A 16930-nucleotide genomic window follows, 5' to 3' on the forward strand; every position below is an offset into this window, starting at 1 on the left:
CAAATGGCTTGACGTTGGGATTATATACCCTATTTTTTATAGCTCTTGGGTGAGTCATGGACAATGTGTACCCAAGAAAGGAGGTGTCACAGTGGTTATCAATGATAACAATGAGCTCATACCAACTCGTACTGTTACGGGATGGAGAGTATGCATGGACTATTGCAAGCTTAACAAGGCAACTCAGAAGGACCATTTTCTCTTACCTTTCATCAATTAAATGTTGGATAGATTAGTTGGGAAAGCTTTCTACTAATTCTTGTATGGTTTTTCAGGGTATAACCAAATCGCCATAGATCCCAATGACTAAGAGAATACCACTTTCACCTGTCCACACGGAACTTTTGCGTTTAGACAAATGCCATTTGATTTGTGTAATGCCCCGATAACATTTCGGCGTTGTATGATGGCAATTTTCTCTAACATGGTGGAAAATTTTCTTAAAGTCTTCATTGACGATTTTTCTGTGTTTGGCAATACCTTTGAGGGCTGCTTAAAAAATTTAGAGCTGGTTCTTTGTTGTTGTGAAGAAATAAATCAGGTCTTAAATTGGGAAAAATGCCACTTCATGGTTCATGAAGGCATTGTTTTGGGACATAAAGTATCACAACAAGGGATTGCAGTTGACAAAGCAAAAACTAAGGTGATAGACAAATTGCCTCCTCCCGCCAGTGTAAAAGGTATCCAGAGTTTCTTAGGCCAGTTAGGATTTTATAGAAGATTTATTAAGGATTTTTCGAAGATATCCAAACTCCTGTGAGCACAATAGACCCTTCAATCTTGATGAACCCTGTTTGCGAGCTTTCAAAGAATTAAAGAAGCGACTAGTAAAAACACCTATTGTGATAGCTCAGGACTGGACAATACCATTTGCACTTATGTGTGAAGCTAGCGACTTTGCTGTAGGTGCAGTGTTGGGGCAAAAGAAGGACAAGGTATTTTATGCTATATACTATGCAAGGAGGACCCTGACCGATGCACAAATCAATTACCCTGACCGATGCGCAACTTAATTACAACTCAATTACAGTCTCCACAGACCACTTTGCTATCAAGTATTTAGTGACCAAAAAAGATGCCAAGCCAAGGTTGATCCGGTGGATATGGTTGCTGTAGGAATTCGATTTAGAAATTAGAGATAAAAAAAGGACTTAGAATTAAGTGGCTGATCACTTGTCACAATTAGAAACTGGACTTGAATATGGAAATGCTCAACTTATTAAGGAAGATTTTCCAGACGAGCAACAATTGGTTGCCATGGCATTACCTTGGTATGTCGATAATGTGAATTTCCTACTAAGTGAGTTGATACCCTCTAATTTTAACACCGTTGGGGATGTTACCTTTTAAGCTTTTTATGGGAAGCCATGTCACCTACTTGTTAAGCTGGAGAATAAAACATTTTTGGCCATTAAGAAGCTGAATATGGAGTGGATCACTACTGGCCATAAAAATTTATTAGAGCTGAATGAAATGGAAGAATTTTGAGCCGAAACATATAAGAATGCTAAATTGTACACGAAGAAGACCAAGCACTAGCATGAAAACAGGATTATGCCATGGCAATTTGAACCAAGACAACAGGTGTTGTTGTTCAACTCTAGGCTAAGATTGTTCCCTGGCAAATTAAAATCTCGCTGGTCAGGCCCTTTTGAAGTAGCCCGCGTATACCCTCATGGAGCTATGGAAGTCAAAGATATAAGGACTGAGACTATATTCAAATTCAATGGACAACACTTCAAGCATTACTAGGACGCTCCTATTGTAACACCCATAACCCGTATCCGTTGCCAAAATAGGGTTACGAAGTATTACCGAATGAGTCGGAACCTTTTATAACAAATAACATTTAATTATCAATTAAGTTCCATAAATACATATAATATTCATAATGAAATAAAACATCCAATTATGGGCCTTAAATCAAAGCTTTCGAAGTCCTAAAAGTAAGTTACGACATTCAGGGACCAAATCAAAAAAATCGAAACATTTAGGGAAAATAAAAAAATTCAAAACAAGGGTCACACGGCTATGTGGCCAGGCCTTGTGACACGATCCAGACTGTGTGGTGCTAGGCACGGCCGTGTCACTACCCGTGTGTTAAGCCATGTATCTTTCGACATGACGCTACACGACAGTGTTGCCAGTCATGTGCTAGCCCATTTAAGAATTGATATTGGGTCACACGACCATGTGTTAGCCCGTGTGAAAACTGCATCTATACACGCTCAGGGCACACGTCCGTGTGGGTTTGCCTCGTGTGACATACGACTGCGTGATGGCTCGTGTGTGCCCATAATTGACCCAAATCATGCTCATTTTTCACTCATTTCCTTAGGTACCTAAACACATTCAAATACACAACTTTATAAGCCAACAACCACCTTTAAAAATACTCAAACATGTCAAAGAAATCAACCTATTTACCTAACCAATGTGCCATCATTGGCACCACAATACATTTCATGACATTTCACATTCAAAGTTGCATATACAAGACATAATTTACACATCATAATCATCTATTTAATTTCATGCCATAGTTCAACTTAATGTCAAAATATTTCATTCTTGACCAACGAGCTCACTTAGGTAAAACATGCATATTTCTATTTGTTGTTCAAACAAACATCACAAGCTCAACTATAGCTTGCTCAAAACTAGGAACTAATATCACCTATACAAAAAGGGTCACATTACATGCCATATATACCAAACCAAATTCAAAGTCTACCAAGGATTTCCGGATAGTGTGATTTCTTATGTTGATCCGATCTTCCGAACCCACAGAATGAAATCTACAAAAATGAACCAAATACTGGTAAGCTTGAATAAATCTTAGTAAGTTCTTTAATTAATCCATATACTTTTCCAACTAAACATAATAATCAACTTGTAACTAAACAATGAAATTCCCATAAATCACAACTTTCATCAGAGAAGTGATAATCAGTACAGTATTTCAGTATTTGTTTCTGAAGAATTAGTACAATAAGATTTTATTAAGTATAACTAGTGGATAATGGTCATTTGAGCAACTCTCAGTAGAATCAGTGGGTATGGCTCGATTGAGCATACTTTTAGTAGAACTAGTAGGTATGGATCGATTGAGTATACTTTTATTAGAACCAGTAGGTATGGCTCGTTTGAGCATACTTTTAGTAGAATTAGTGGGTATGGCTTGATTGAGCATACTTTCAGTGGAATCAGTAGGTATAGCTTGATTGCGCATACTATCATACATTATAACATTGAATAAAATTATATTAACATAGAATATAAAAATCATTAGAAGTATAAATAATCGTACGAACTTATATGATTGATTTGCAATAACGGCTCGAAGTATCTCAATCAGTAATCGACGTAATATTAATTCATTATTTCCATTTTCAATTACACGTATCAATATTATCTAACATTATGAAAATAGGTTCATATATTACATTTAAAAATTGTACTAAAATTAAACCGAACAAACTTACCAGACTACCTGCAGCAATAAAGGAAGTTTAAGGACTATTCAGTAATTTTCTCTTTTCCTCGATTATTAGCTCGTCTTGATCAAAATAATAATTTCATTCAATTATCAATTTCCAGCAACATAGTTAACTATTTTATGCAATTAAATCTTTTTTTACATTTTTACAAATTACCCCTATCATTTTACTTTTATGCAATTTAGTCCTTAAGCTCAAAACTTGCAATTTAACCAATTTTAATCAAATTTAAATTTAGCCGAATTGTGTAGGCCCTCCATACAACCCATAATTTCTATTATTTCATAAAGTCCCAGTAATTTTATCACTTTAACGATTTAGTCCTTAAACATTAAAATTACCAAAAATTACTTTACAAAATAGTCCTATTTAGCATTCAAGCTTTATAATCTACCATAAAACTTCAAGAATATCCAAAATTCATCAATGGAATAATCCATAATCTTTAACCATTTTGAAAACAGAGATACGGGTTAACTGAACCTAGTTGCAACAATATAAAAAACATAAAAAATTCAAGAAACGGTTAACATTGACTTACCAAATTGAAGGACAAGCTTGGACGAAGCTTCCTTCACCTTCAACAAGGGTGTCTTGGCATTTTTAGGAGAAGAATAAAAGAGATTACATTGTAATTTAGCTTTTATTTTAATTATAATTCATATATTTACAAAATTAATATTATAACCTTTTAATTATAATGTATATAATTTATAAAACATATCCATAAATGTCCAATATATAAGTATATTGTATAGTTACCATCTAAGGAAGGTTTAATTGCACAATTAGTCCTTTAATTTTTTTCAAATTATTGATTTATTAAGCTTTATTTCAATTTAACCCTTAACTAATTAGGACTAAATGAGCAAATAGCCTAAAAGTTAGTGGATTTAATCATGTCACCACTGCTTTGACTTTTTGACCATGGTTTAATCACCATCTTGGTCCCTTTAGTATTTTAAATCCATAGCAATTAACTTTTACCTCTTTTATAATTTAATCATTTTACCTTAATAAGCAATTAATGGACCAAACTTCAATTCACCTATAATAAGGCTGTAAATATTTAATAAAAATATTTACGACTTTAAATTACGAAATGAGGTCCTAATACCTCATTTTCAATAACCACTTGACTTTTGAACCGAACCACTTATACTAATATTTAATTCAGTTAGTTAAAATTCCTCAAATCAAAATTCAATATAAAAATTATTGTTGACTCGTATAATTTAAATGCTAATTATACAAAATCACTCGTCAAATTTGTGGTCCCAAAACCACCATTTTTTATTCCACTTAAAACGGGTTGTTACACTTGTGACTCGAAATAAATAGTCCATTGATCTCCAAGATGTTTAACTTATGCATCTCGATAGTTTTTTTTGCTTTATTTCTCTCGAATTTAAATTTTTATTAGTTCGTTCATTTGCTTAGTTTAATAAATTCTATTCCTTTTGTTTTGCAGGTATGTTTGTTTTCTTGCTGGAAGAAGAGGGTCGAGCTTCATACATTACCTGTTAACGCTTTGGAATTTTCGCTACTATTTACCCTCCAATCATATTTTTACTTTCCTTCCAATTTTCATTAACACCACAGACAGACCATCATTACCGTTCCTCCATTAGCCCACGTCACACCATTACTTTGTCTTTGTTTTATTTTTTTTTACCCTAATTGTTTCACTTTCTTTTACAGTTAACCTAAGTTTTCTTTCTCTCCAAAATTACTTGTGTTTCTTCTACTCTTGCAAGTTTTCACCTTTTTTGTCTACCATTTACTCTACCTTCTCCTAATGGCCAGACGTTTTACTCCACAACCATCTTTTTTCAACCAAGCAGTGAAAGACCGATACACACACAATATCTTCAAGCATCTTTTTTTGGTAGGAAAAAGGCTTCTTTTTTCAAGATGAACCCTTTATGGGCTATAATGAGTCTATTTCTTTTGTGGTAGAACAACATGGACGGCAGATTTTCTGCATACATCCAGAGGATGTTTTGAAAAAAGTTATTTCGTGAGTTCTATGCTCACCTTACTTCTCCTAACAATGCTTTTATTTATGTGGAGGGAGCCTCGGTGTTGTTTGATGAAGATACCATCAATATGCAGTACGACCTTTCTACTGTTCAAGATGAGCATAACCAGTTTACGAATATAACCATTGCTAATTGTCTGACTCAGGTTCTTTAAGACTTATGTATAGTAGGTACTAAATGGACAGTGTCAAAACAAGATTGTTACACCATGGAGAGGGCCTCTTTGAAAACCAACTATAGGGTTTGGTACCACTTCTTTAAGACACACCTAATTCTTTCAACTCATAACTCCACAATTTCTAAAGAGTGAATGTTGCTGCTCTATTCCATCATAAAAGGGAGGAAGATAAATGTGGGAAATTCATATTCAAAGAAGTCTACCGGTGTGCCTAGAAGAATGTAAGGAGCCTTAATTTTCCCTCTCTCATCACTACACTATGCCAGTGTGTGAATGTCTCTATCGAGGCCAATTGAGATGTCACCCAAAACAAATAGGTCATTACAAAGAAAATTGTTGCAAAGATTTCAGAGGAGGATTTGTCGCGGCACTAGCCTCTTAGTTCTGCCACTACCTCTTCTACCCCAATTTGTGTCGCACCACCACCTTCTACTACTAATAACATCTTTAACCAGCAAGTGCTCAGCTCCTTCGAGAAGTTGCACAAGTGGCTTAATCTATTTGAGACTCAACAACTGTGAACTGTTACAGACTTAGCACGGGCACAAAAACAAATGGCCATATTCTGGGCTTATATGGAAAGGAGAGACGCTGCCATAAAGAGGTCCCTTCAAAATAACTTAACCAAGCCAATGCCTACGTTTCCTAAGTTTCTTAAGGAACTGCATGCAGATGAAGAGGAAGGGGAAGGTGAAACAGAGGCTGGCGCGATAGACCCTATCCCGACACACCCTGCTACTGAAAGACAAGCAACGTAACCTATAATAGAAGAAAAGACTAAATCAGTCAGTATTAAGACAGATAATGAGGAAGGAGTAGAAGCAACTCAAACTCCTGCAGCACCAATTGATAGCACTGCTACTATTCCACCTCCATCAACTGAACCTGTGTCTGCACAAGATCGGGAGATCATTCATCTCATTGATGATCTCACCAAATCTAGTGATGAGGAGAAGGAAGTGCTACTCAATGCATTGAAACGGAAGTTGTGCTACAAGCATGCTGCACGCAAATCTACCCGTACAAATTAAAGTAAGAATGAAAACTTAGCTCCAAGCATTTAATCAATTTTTTCTGCTACTTTTTTGTCTTTTTATTTTATTACATCATGCATTCATAATTTTCTGTATATATATGTTTTGCCTTTATGATTGTTGTTTGTTCATGCATTGAGGACAATGCATCCTTTAGGTTTGGGGGTGTGTTGTGCATGCTGGCTGCATTAGATATTTAGTGAAGTATGTTCATTTTAGTATTTTTGTTCATTTTTTCATTCATTATGCCATGACACATAATTGCTAAGGACTATTTAGACTGTGATGGGTATATGTTTGTCTGTGATGTTCGATAGGGAGATTAATTCTTCAATAAATCTAGAAAATTATGATAGTGGATTAGGTGATTTTAGCTTAGGACAGTTGCTTGAAAATTGACCTCTAAAAATATAACACCCTAACTCCTATTGTAATTGGTCTATAGTAAGCTTCTTTTAATAAACATAAAGATTCTTGAAGCTAAATTCAGTAAAATGGAAATACTCAATAACAAATAAAATGGCAAAGCTTAAGTAAAATTAAAAGAAAAATCAAAGAAATGCCATGAAACACTCTAACTCTTTAATGCATGCAATCGTCGAATAGGTCAACAACATTTTGTTTTCTCCATTGTGTTGTTGATTAGAAAACTAGGTTTAAATAAAAGTGTGTAAAAGTAATAATAATAATAATAAATTGTTTAGGGGCACTCCACTGTAGTAATAGGCTAAGTAGCTAATAAGGTAGTTGTTTGCTCCATCCATCTTCTAAGTTAAAAGCCTTGGCTTCATGAGTGAATCCTATTCAAATCATGACATGATTGAGTAATCGGCAATTCGGTGTATGCTCCACTGTGATTGTCAAGTAAAAAAACCATGTGATGAGATGAATCCCCTAGTTGAAAAATTTATAATAAATAGATATATGCTTATTAAAGTATACAAGATGCCAAGTTTTAAAAAAGAATGAATTTGGTTAAAAGATGAACTAGGTAATTTAGGAGACACTTGCTATAGTCAAAATTGCATGAAGACTTAGAATTTTTATTTTAGGGAAAATTTTTCTACACTGCCTTTGCTAAATAAGTTTATGAAGCCTAAAAAAATTTTTAGACGCAGAAAATTACTGAGAACTGAACTAAAAAAATATGCTCTATACGGTTTGGCAGTACAAAGGTAATTATGTTGCTATGGCAATTCTTACATTCATCCATATTTTGCTTGAGGGCAAGCAATAAATCAGGTTTGGGGGTGTGATAACTCTTAAAAGGAGTTATATTTCAGGCCTTTAAACTTGGTTAATTGCTTGTACTTAGGTGAATTTAGTTGCTTTTTAGGATATTATATTAGTATATTTTTAGAACATTGCATTATGGAGCTTGGACTGGGCTTAAATGTTATTATATGTTACTTTTACATGTGGGTGGAAGGGATTTGTTTGTTGTTTGAGTGGCAGGTGCAGAACGAGGAAAAACAAGTAAAGGAGTGAAGTTTTATCGTAGCAAAAGGTTGGTTAGTTTGTCAACACTAATGCCATGGCAATGCCAATAAAACGCCGAGTCAACACTCAACATGTACTAGACCCAGCTGTATTTTTACCAGAAAATCTACCTTCAAAGGGGAGGTGAAAAAGAATGGGTTGAGGGATCTACTAGAAAAACAAAAATATAAAACGAAAGGAAGGAACTCTAGGGAAAATAGGAGATTTTAGAGAGTCTTTTTCGGGGGAAAGATCCTGAGGAAAAGATGAGGGTAGCAGTAGAGGTTGAGCAGCAGAGTAGAACACGAGGGAGAAGAAGAAGGCAGTCAACCTGGTCTTTGCAAGACATTGCTTCACTAGAGTTTAGGTTAGATCTGCGAAAGCTTCTTGAAGTTCTTCCTTTATTTTCTTAAATTGCTCCTTTTCAAAATTAATTGTTGAAGATGTTGAATGATATTTTGAATTCTGATGTGATTAACCAATCCATGAGTTAAATCTCATTAGGTTGGGATTGTTGGATGATACTTTAATTTCCATTAATCTTGAAGTTTGGATCTGATCTATTTTACTATTTCATTCAATTTATTCTTTCGAATTGCTTGCATGCAGTCTCTAGACATAGATGAATGCATGTTATCTTTATAAACATAATCTAATTCTGAAAAGGTTAGGTTAGTTGGACCATAATTGATTGATACGAGTGGGTGTTTGACAGAATTCCCATAGCAATCTCTAAACATAAAGCAACCTTCCTACAGAGTGAAGAGTAATCAGTATTGGGAATTACATCTGAGGTCTATAAACATATATTTCCTTAAGTGAGGTATCTTTAAGTCTTTCTCTCGAAAGAAGCAGACCATTATAAATCCATTCTGAGCAATAAGTTGATTAAGAATTGGCCGAGGCATTATTGGTTTATAAAGGTAGACTCCTAGTAATCCTAGCTTTTCCATTCAATAGCATTGACCTTCTCACTTTTGTCTTGGAATCTTTTCCATAGCATATTTTTAAATATTTTTTTGTTTACATATTGCGTACATCATCATTACTTTGATTACCATTGCATTTCTGTCATTGTTTTGCCTTAGCGTATTTCACATACTTCATAACAGCAACTTAACCAAGTTAATCCTATTCGATCCCTATGGAGACGATCTTGCTTATCATCATATTACTTGATTCAAAGTGTATACTTGCACACTCTCACTTTATATTTACACGCAACAATTTACAAGATTGGATGCATCTTCAAGTCTTCTACAATGGACTTGACGAAAAATTACGCTCTAGTCTTGATGGAGCGTCCATAAAGGCATTCATGTCAAAGACCTACGCTGAGGCTTGTCAACTTATCGAGGACGTAGATATGAACTTTTACATGTAGCCGGCTATGCGGTTCACATATTAGACCAAGCAGTCGAAAGTGAATGATGTTGGTAGTGAGGATAAGCACGAACAAGTCCTCGAAAGGCTTAATAAATTGGAGATAAGTTCGGCCAAGGTGCAAGTTATAAACTAGCCAAATCTAATCTATTTTGATGTAGGACACAATGATGATAGCAGTCATACTAAGGTTAACTATGTAGGGAGTAGATGATATAACCCTTACTTCAACACCTATAACCAGGGATGATGTGACCATTCTAACCTTAGGTTGGGAGGAAACCAAGGGGAACCTTCAAATCTAGGGAACCAAAACCTTAATCCTCCATAACCCAAGGCATCGTACCAACCTCTATTACCTTTTAGGGCACCTTAAGATCGAGAGAGAAAACCAACCTATATTAGTGACCCTCTATTTTCAATTAGGGTAAGCAAGGTAGAGGAAGGTTTACATGTAGTGTAAGCTAATGTGCGCCAAATCTGTGGTCAATTAGATCAAGTGTTGCAATTTTTGCAAAACAACTTAGCCTCTTGCATGCCTAGTAATACCAAACCTAATCCGAAGAGAGAAGGAAAGGAACATGCCAAGGCGGTCACCGTTAGATCGAGGCTATGGTTAAGGAACTGTAATGACTACGTTTCCATTGGTGTCAAAAATTATGGTTTCCAAATGTCTTTTCCGTAAAACGTGTTCGTAGATATTAATATTTCATATTTATGAGACTAGTATAGAAATATATTAAATTTGGTGTAGTAATTTTGCTTAATTGATAGTAAATTAAGGTACAAGTGTAATGATAATAAAGTCAGGGGAGTTGGAAATTATGATTCCAGGATCCCATTTCCATAAATTGAGTTCGAAAATATTATTAAATAATATTTATGAGTTAATTATAATTTTATATTAAATTTTGATTGGATAAATTTGCTAATTGGTTAGTTAGTAAAAGTACAAGTGGTTCGACCTTAAAGTTAGTGATTTTGGAAAATAAGGTATCAGGACATCGTTTCCATAAACTGAGTCTATAAATACTTTTATTAAATATTTATGGAGTTATATTAGAATTGAATTGAATTTTGGGCAGGTAATTTTGTCGAAATAATGCTTAATTAGTATACAGGGACTAAATCGTAAAAATTTCAAATTTTAATTATAGTAAATCATAATGTAGAGCATAACTAAGGGACTCATAAGACAATTAAACCATTGGTTTAATAGTAGTGGACAATAGTGGAACATTATATTTATGTATTTGGTATTATATTAGTTAATTAAGTTATAAAATAAAATTGTAAGTAAAATAATAATAATAAAACATAAAGTTAGCCGAAACATTAAGGGTGGAGAAGAAGAACTCATGACCTAGGGTTCTTGATTTTTCAAGCTTCAATCCATTAGTCAATTTAGTCTATTTTCGTGTAATTTTTATGTTTTTGAAATCTTGGGAACTTAAGTTAGCTGACCCATATAGTAATTTTCAAAATTGTTAAAGATTTAGAATGTTTCCATGGTTGAATAGTTATATCTTTAGGTGTTAATTTGATAGATTTGAAGTTTAGTATTGAAAACATATTAAATTGTAAAGCCAATTAATGGTTTTATGGGATTAAATTGCACAAATTTCAAAATTTATGGTAGAAATAAAAAATTGGAAGTTAAATTAGGCCTAGAGTGAAATCAGACTAAAAATTGGAGGCTTAATTTGAAAGTTATGCTAGTCTTGATTTTAAGGACCAAACTGAATAAAATGCAAAAGTTACATATATTTGCAATTGAATGCGAAAATTATTGTGTATTTATGATTTGGTATATTTATATTAATCTGTAGCTAACATCGACCTGGATTCCTCCAAATGGAAAGGAAAAGATATAGTCATCGACAAATAGCTCTGAGTTTATGGTTTTTATTTCTATAACCTGAACCTTTTAATTTGTTGCATTACGAAATGTGTTGCATGGTAATAACATATGATTGTGTTTTTATGATTTTGTATATTTATGTTAATCCGTAGCTAATATCGACATGGATTCCTCAAAATGGAAAGGAAAAGATAAAGTCATCGACAAATAGCTCGGAGTTTATGATTTGTATTTCTATAACTTGAACCTTTTCATTTGCTGCATTACAAATTGCGTTTCATGGTAATAACATAAGGTAAGCTGGAAATGATAGAACGAGCTGAACTGAATCGATTTGAATTAGTTGTTTGTGATAAGGACTAGATTGAATAGATTTAAAAATATGATATATTGATATAATTGTGCAATTGAATTCAGTTGGTGATGAAATATGCCGTCATATATGTGAAATTGATGATTGGTTGATGAAATTATGCTGTAGAATTGGGAAATTGAGTATAAATGAAATTGAAATTAGGGTGGATAGTGGATATTAGTTTATAAGCTTGGAATTATGGATTTGACATTGTACGATTTAATCAATTCGATTGAGATAGAGAAAAATGTATATGCTGCAACTATGATAGCTCAGTTTAAGATATGTAAATAGGTTTAATAATTAGGTGATGTATTAGGTCTTGTAGATTGGCACATTAAAATGCATTATATAATTTATATTATGTTTTAATGTTTTGTTATAGAAATACCACTGAGTATACTCAACATACGATTTTGTTTTTTGTGCGTAGGTTAAGTACTTTATGATTCAATCATCGACTTAGCATCTGATGACAATCCGAAGTCAAGAGTTGGTGACTCATTCATTTTGGTCTTGGCATTTACCTAGGATATTTTATACATATAATGGTTATTTTGTATCTTGTTGGTATTTTGGAGGTTATGTATATATGTATACATATGTAATGATAATAGTCAAGTTATTGATGACTTGTTAGGTTACTAGAGTTATATGCCTAATATCCTTATGGTTGAGAAAATATCATGTTATGCAATATGTTTTTGGTTGATGCTTGGATGTAGAATGATGTATGATATGCTTCGGTTATGTTTAGGTGATGTTTTGGTAAGTTTGATGCTTGATACATGAGATTGATTTAAAGGTTATTTTGTGCTTGAGTAAGTGATAGTGAATGTGATATTTAATGTTTAATGAATTGGTATTTAGATGTTCTAATGGTTGTGCTTTAAAACATGGAATTTTTGAAGTGTCTTGAAGGAATGTTGGTATGATTGGGTATATTCATTTTATTTGTTTGAATTGTAAATTGAGGTGCCAAGTTTTGGCATATTGGTTAGAAACTGAGGTTGTGATTATAAATTATGGTCTTGGCTAATTTTGAATGTTTTTGAAATGGTTGAATGCGGTTTAAAAAGGATGGTTAAAAATTGAGGTTGTGATATAAATTATGCTAAAAAAAACTTGTTTTGAAAGGTAACTGCAGGTTCACATAGTTGTGTGGTTTATAAAAATTTAGGAGATTTTGGTGCACATGACCACAGCTAGTTACATGTTCTAGTGACACGGTTGTGTGACCCATCTCACACAAGATTAACTCTTGCACACAATCAGGGGACACAACCGTGTGACCCCTGTTTGTAGATTTTTCCTACCTTTTTAAATTAGTTTCAATTTAATCCCTAATAGTTGCTTGCTTAGTTTTAATCTTTCGCAAGCTCGTTATTAATCTGAAATTGATTGAAACATATGATAATTTGATTGTTTATGAATTATATGTTAATTAATTGAGATTTTGAGTTATAATTTCTATTGAAAAGGTTTATAATTGTCTATAACATTCTATTACTCGGGTTCAACGACTGGACCAGGTAAAGGGTGTTATAAGAACCTATGTGACCAAATTGTGGAGAGAAGGAACCTACACTCCTAGAGTTGGAGATGGGGTGGTAGAGAAGGAATGACTTGGTAGTCAGCCCACACAAGTTGAACCAGAGGATAGAACCGTTCCACCACCACTACCTGTCCTGAAGCCTATACTATTTCCTTCGTGTTTAAAGGAAAGGAGAAGAAAAAGAAAGAGAGTGAAGAGTTCTTACAATTCCTCAATATGTATAAGGCCTTGAATATGAACCCCCTCTTTTTAGAGCTCATTGAGAAAATGCCCAAATACGCCAAGTTCTTTAAGGATGTTATGTCTCATAGGAAGAAAATAGGGAAAGGGAAGCAAATCATTTTTAATGAGGAATATAGCATGGTAGTGTCTAGAAAAGTCCCTCCCAAGTTTACGGATCCCAGTAGCTTCACCATCCCAATAGAGATAGGCAGAGTGAGTTTTAGGAAAGCCCTATGTGACCTAAAGGCAAGCATTAACCTCATGCCATTGTCCATTTATAGAAGGTTAGGTTTGGGAGAGCTTCAAGAAAATATAGTCACTTTGCAATTAGTTGGCCGATCTTTGGTACACCCCAAAGGATTCCTTGAGGATGTGTTAATGAGGGATATGCAATTCATTTTTCTTGTTGACTTTATTATGCTAGACTTCGAGAAGGATCTCAAAATTTCTATAGTTTTAGAGAGACCTTTCTTGGCCACGTCTAAAGCTACAATAGATGTAGGAATGGGTGAGTTGACTATAGACATCGAGGGAGAGACCAAAATTTTCAAATGCGTTAAGCCCAAGCCTAAGTCTTATGAGGTGTTACCAATACAAGGGAATGAGTCTCAGGTAGTTGAGACGAGACCTTATCATGCTAACAAGTTTACAACTTTTATGGAATGGTGTAGTCTTGCAGGTGTTCATGCGCCATGCAAGAGAATCCAAAAGTGAATGAGGATAAGAAGGACATTACGATTCTCAGGAGGCCTTAGTTGCACAATAAACAAGAGGTGTATCCAAGTGTTGAGGACATCGATGGAACATCATGAACTTTTTGCCGCATATGGCAAGAATACGTAAAAAGTTGTAAATAATTAAATGTTTTGAGCATGAACTTTTTGCATGTAGGATAGGATTTTAATTCATAGTTATTTGCATTTTAAACTTGTTGAGCTATAGTTTTGATGATTGAGAGGAAAAAGAATGATTTTGTAAGAGTTTTGGGGCATGTTCTATGAAATCGCAATACCCGAAAAGGGATATCGTGATTTATAGGATAATTTCAAAATGGCGGCCAAAAATCGTTTCGGTATCGCGACATCGAACCCCTAATGTCGCGATACCAGCTAGAATTTCAAAAGTCAAAATTTTGGTTTTACATAGTGGTATCGCGATACCTTTGACAAAATGGAATATCAAGGGTCAAAAAATAGGAATATCATGACATCTTACCCTGGGTACCATGATATCCAAGTCGAGTCAGGTGATACCTGAGTCAGGTATGGCGACTTACGGGTTTTAGGAGACTTTTTAAGCTTCCCTACCCTCAAAACATCCCAATGTGCTTCATTATTCAAAATTCTGCAACCTAAATCCCCAAAACACTCTCACTCTCTTCATCTTTTCTTCCAAACTCTCTCAAATATCCCTTCTAATCCTTTAAAGTTTTCTTTCGCTAGCTCTTTTGTTTTCTTTTCATCTTGCAGGTTTAAGTTTTTCCTTACCTTGGATCGACAGAGAAACGTCGCCTCAATCCCCTTTGATAACAACAAATTGCTTTAGTTCAATTTTATTTTCTCTTAGTATTTTTGAATTTTGAGTTATTTTCATTTCATTTTACTTATCGATTACAGTTGTTGCTTGATTATGGGTTAATTGGTTATTTTTCAAAATACCACCAAGAGCCCCCAAACGATCTCCTGCCCAATCCAAACCTGTCTAGTCATCGGCACATAATGAGGACAAATTTGTGGTCAAAAAGGAAGAAAAATATTTTCAATCAATCCAAATTCGATCGTTCATCTATGAATGTGGTTTTGACTTAGCCGTCTCGGATTGCCACAAAATTTGGGACTTGGTTCGCCACCATCCGTGGAATCAATTTGCGGTTCTACTGAATACGGCTGCAGTAATACCCGTATTTTTAGAGTTCTATGCTAACTTGAAATTTCAAAAGATAATCAGGTATATGTCAAGTGTAAGTGGATAGATATTGCCACTGAATGCATTTGTGAACATTACGTCATCCCTTTTTATTAAAGAGGCGAGATTCAAACCATGGATCTCTATCATTTTACAAACATCGATATGGACGTCGTTTTAAAATTTTTGGTCAGGGACCTAGGTGTACAGAAACGTGATGGGGGCACTAAATTTCCTTTTTCTAACCAAGTAATTATGTTCCCCGCAGCTAAGATGTGGATGCAATTCATTTGCACACATGTTAGCCCTCTTCTCAACACCAACATTGTTAACATTTTTCAAGTTGTGCTTCTTATCTTCATCTTGCGGCGCAAATGTATTTGCCTAGGATATTAGATCAATCAAGAAATGAAAAAGTGCATTGTAGGAGGTAAAGTTGGAATATATTTTCCTCCCTTGGTTATGGATTAATGTCGTAAGACTAAGGTGATTATAGACCCAATGGAGCAATCGCACCAACCTGTCCATAGCATAATCTATGATTCAATGCTTCATCAATTCCAACCCTTTCATCGAGAACAAGTTCAAGAGTGGAATAAACGACAGAAGGACACAATGGATGTGCCTCGAGCAAAGAAAAATTTAAGTGGCAAGAAAAATACTGAGGGTGAACCTACACAGTGGCAATGTTGGTTAGGCCATGCTGTAATTTACAGTACCCGAATGCTTGAGGCCATAAAGCCATTCGTGAACACATTTATGGTGAGTCAGGGATCATAGGCCATACAATGGCTCACCAAGTCGAGTGACTCATCCGAGGGAAAGGACGAGGAGGAGGAGGAAACCAATACAAAGGGAAATGGCGAAGGTGAGGCAGCGGATGACGAGGAGTCAGAGGATGATGATGCAACATCACATGCAGAGGCCACAGAGGACATAGGTACACCTACATATCCGATGATCGAGGATGTCGACCCCAAAAAGAAGAGCATGCCCATCCGTAGAACACGCTCTAAGAAAACTACTCCCAAAGGAAAAATATACCAAGAGTCGAAGAAACCGATTCAGAGGTTGACACGTCCAATGCTTAGTTACATGTCTTAGCATTTTATTCATCTTTATGCAGCATATAAACTATTAAACACTTTTAAACTTGTTTCTTTTTCTATTTTTCTATTGTGTGGTTGTTTTTGTTTTTTTTGTTTATCTTATGTTTAGCAAATCACCCAGATAGACTACGCAACATTTCAAGCTTCAACGAGGAGGTGGACCCCCAAGCTAGTTTGGTTCTCCATTCTAGGGAACTCCGGTAACCTCCTATCTTTTCTTTAGGACACATTGGGGACAATGTGTAGTCTAAGTGTGGGGGTGCACATAAGTTTTGTGTGTGTTATTTTTCTTGATTTTATGTTTATT

The 16930-nt window shown here is 34.8% G+C and overlaps 1 protein-coding gene across 1 annotated transcript; it reads left to right on the forward strand.

Moving 5' to 3' along the window:
- Window positions 1-13654: 13654 nt before the first annotated feature.
- Window positions 13655-14364, forward strand: LOC107907882 (uncharacterized). The gene is made up of 2 exons (XM_016835193.2): window positions 13655-14221; window positions 14281-14364. The coding sequence occupies exons 1-2, from the start codon at window positions 13655-13657 to the stop codon at window positions 14362-14364; spliced, it is 651 nt and encodes a 216-aa protein (XP_016690682.1).
- Window positions 14365-16930: the final 2566 nt, after the last annotated feature.

Source organism: Gossypium hirsutum, chromosome D02 (genome assembly GCF_007990345.1).
Source record: "Gossypium hirsutum isolate 1008001.06 chromosome D02, Gossypium_hirsutum_v2.1, whole genome shotgun sequence".
NCBI classification, from domain to species: Eukaryota; Viridiplantae; Streptophyta; class Magnoliopsida; order Malvales; family Malvaceae; genus Gossypium; species Gossypium hirsutum.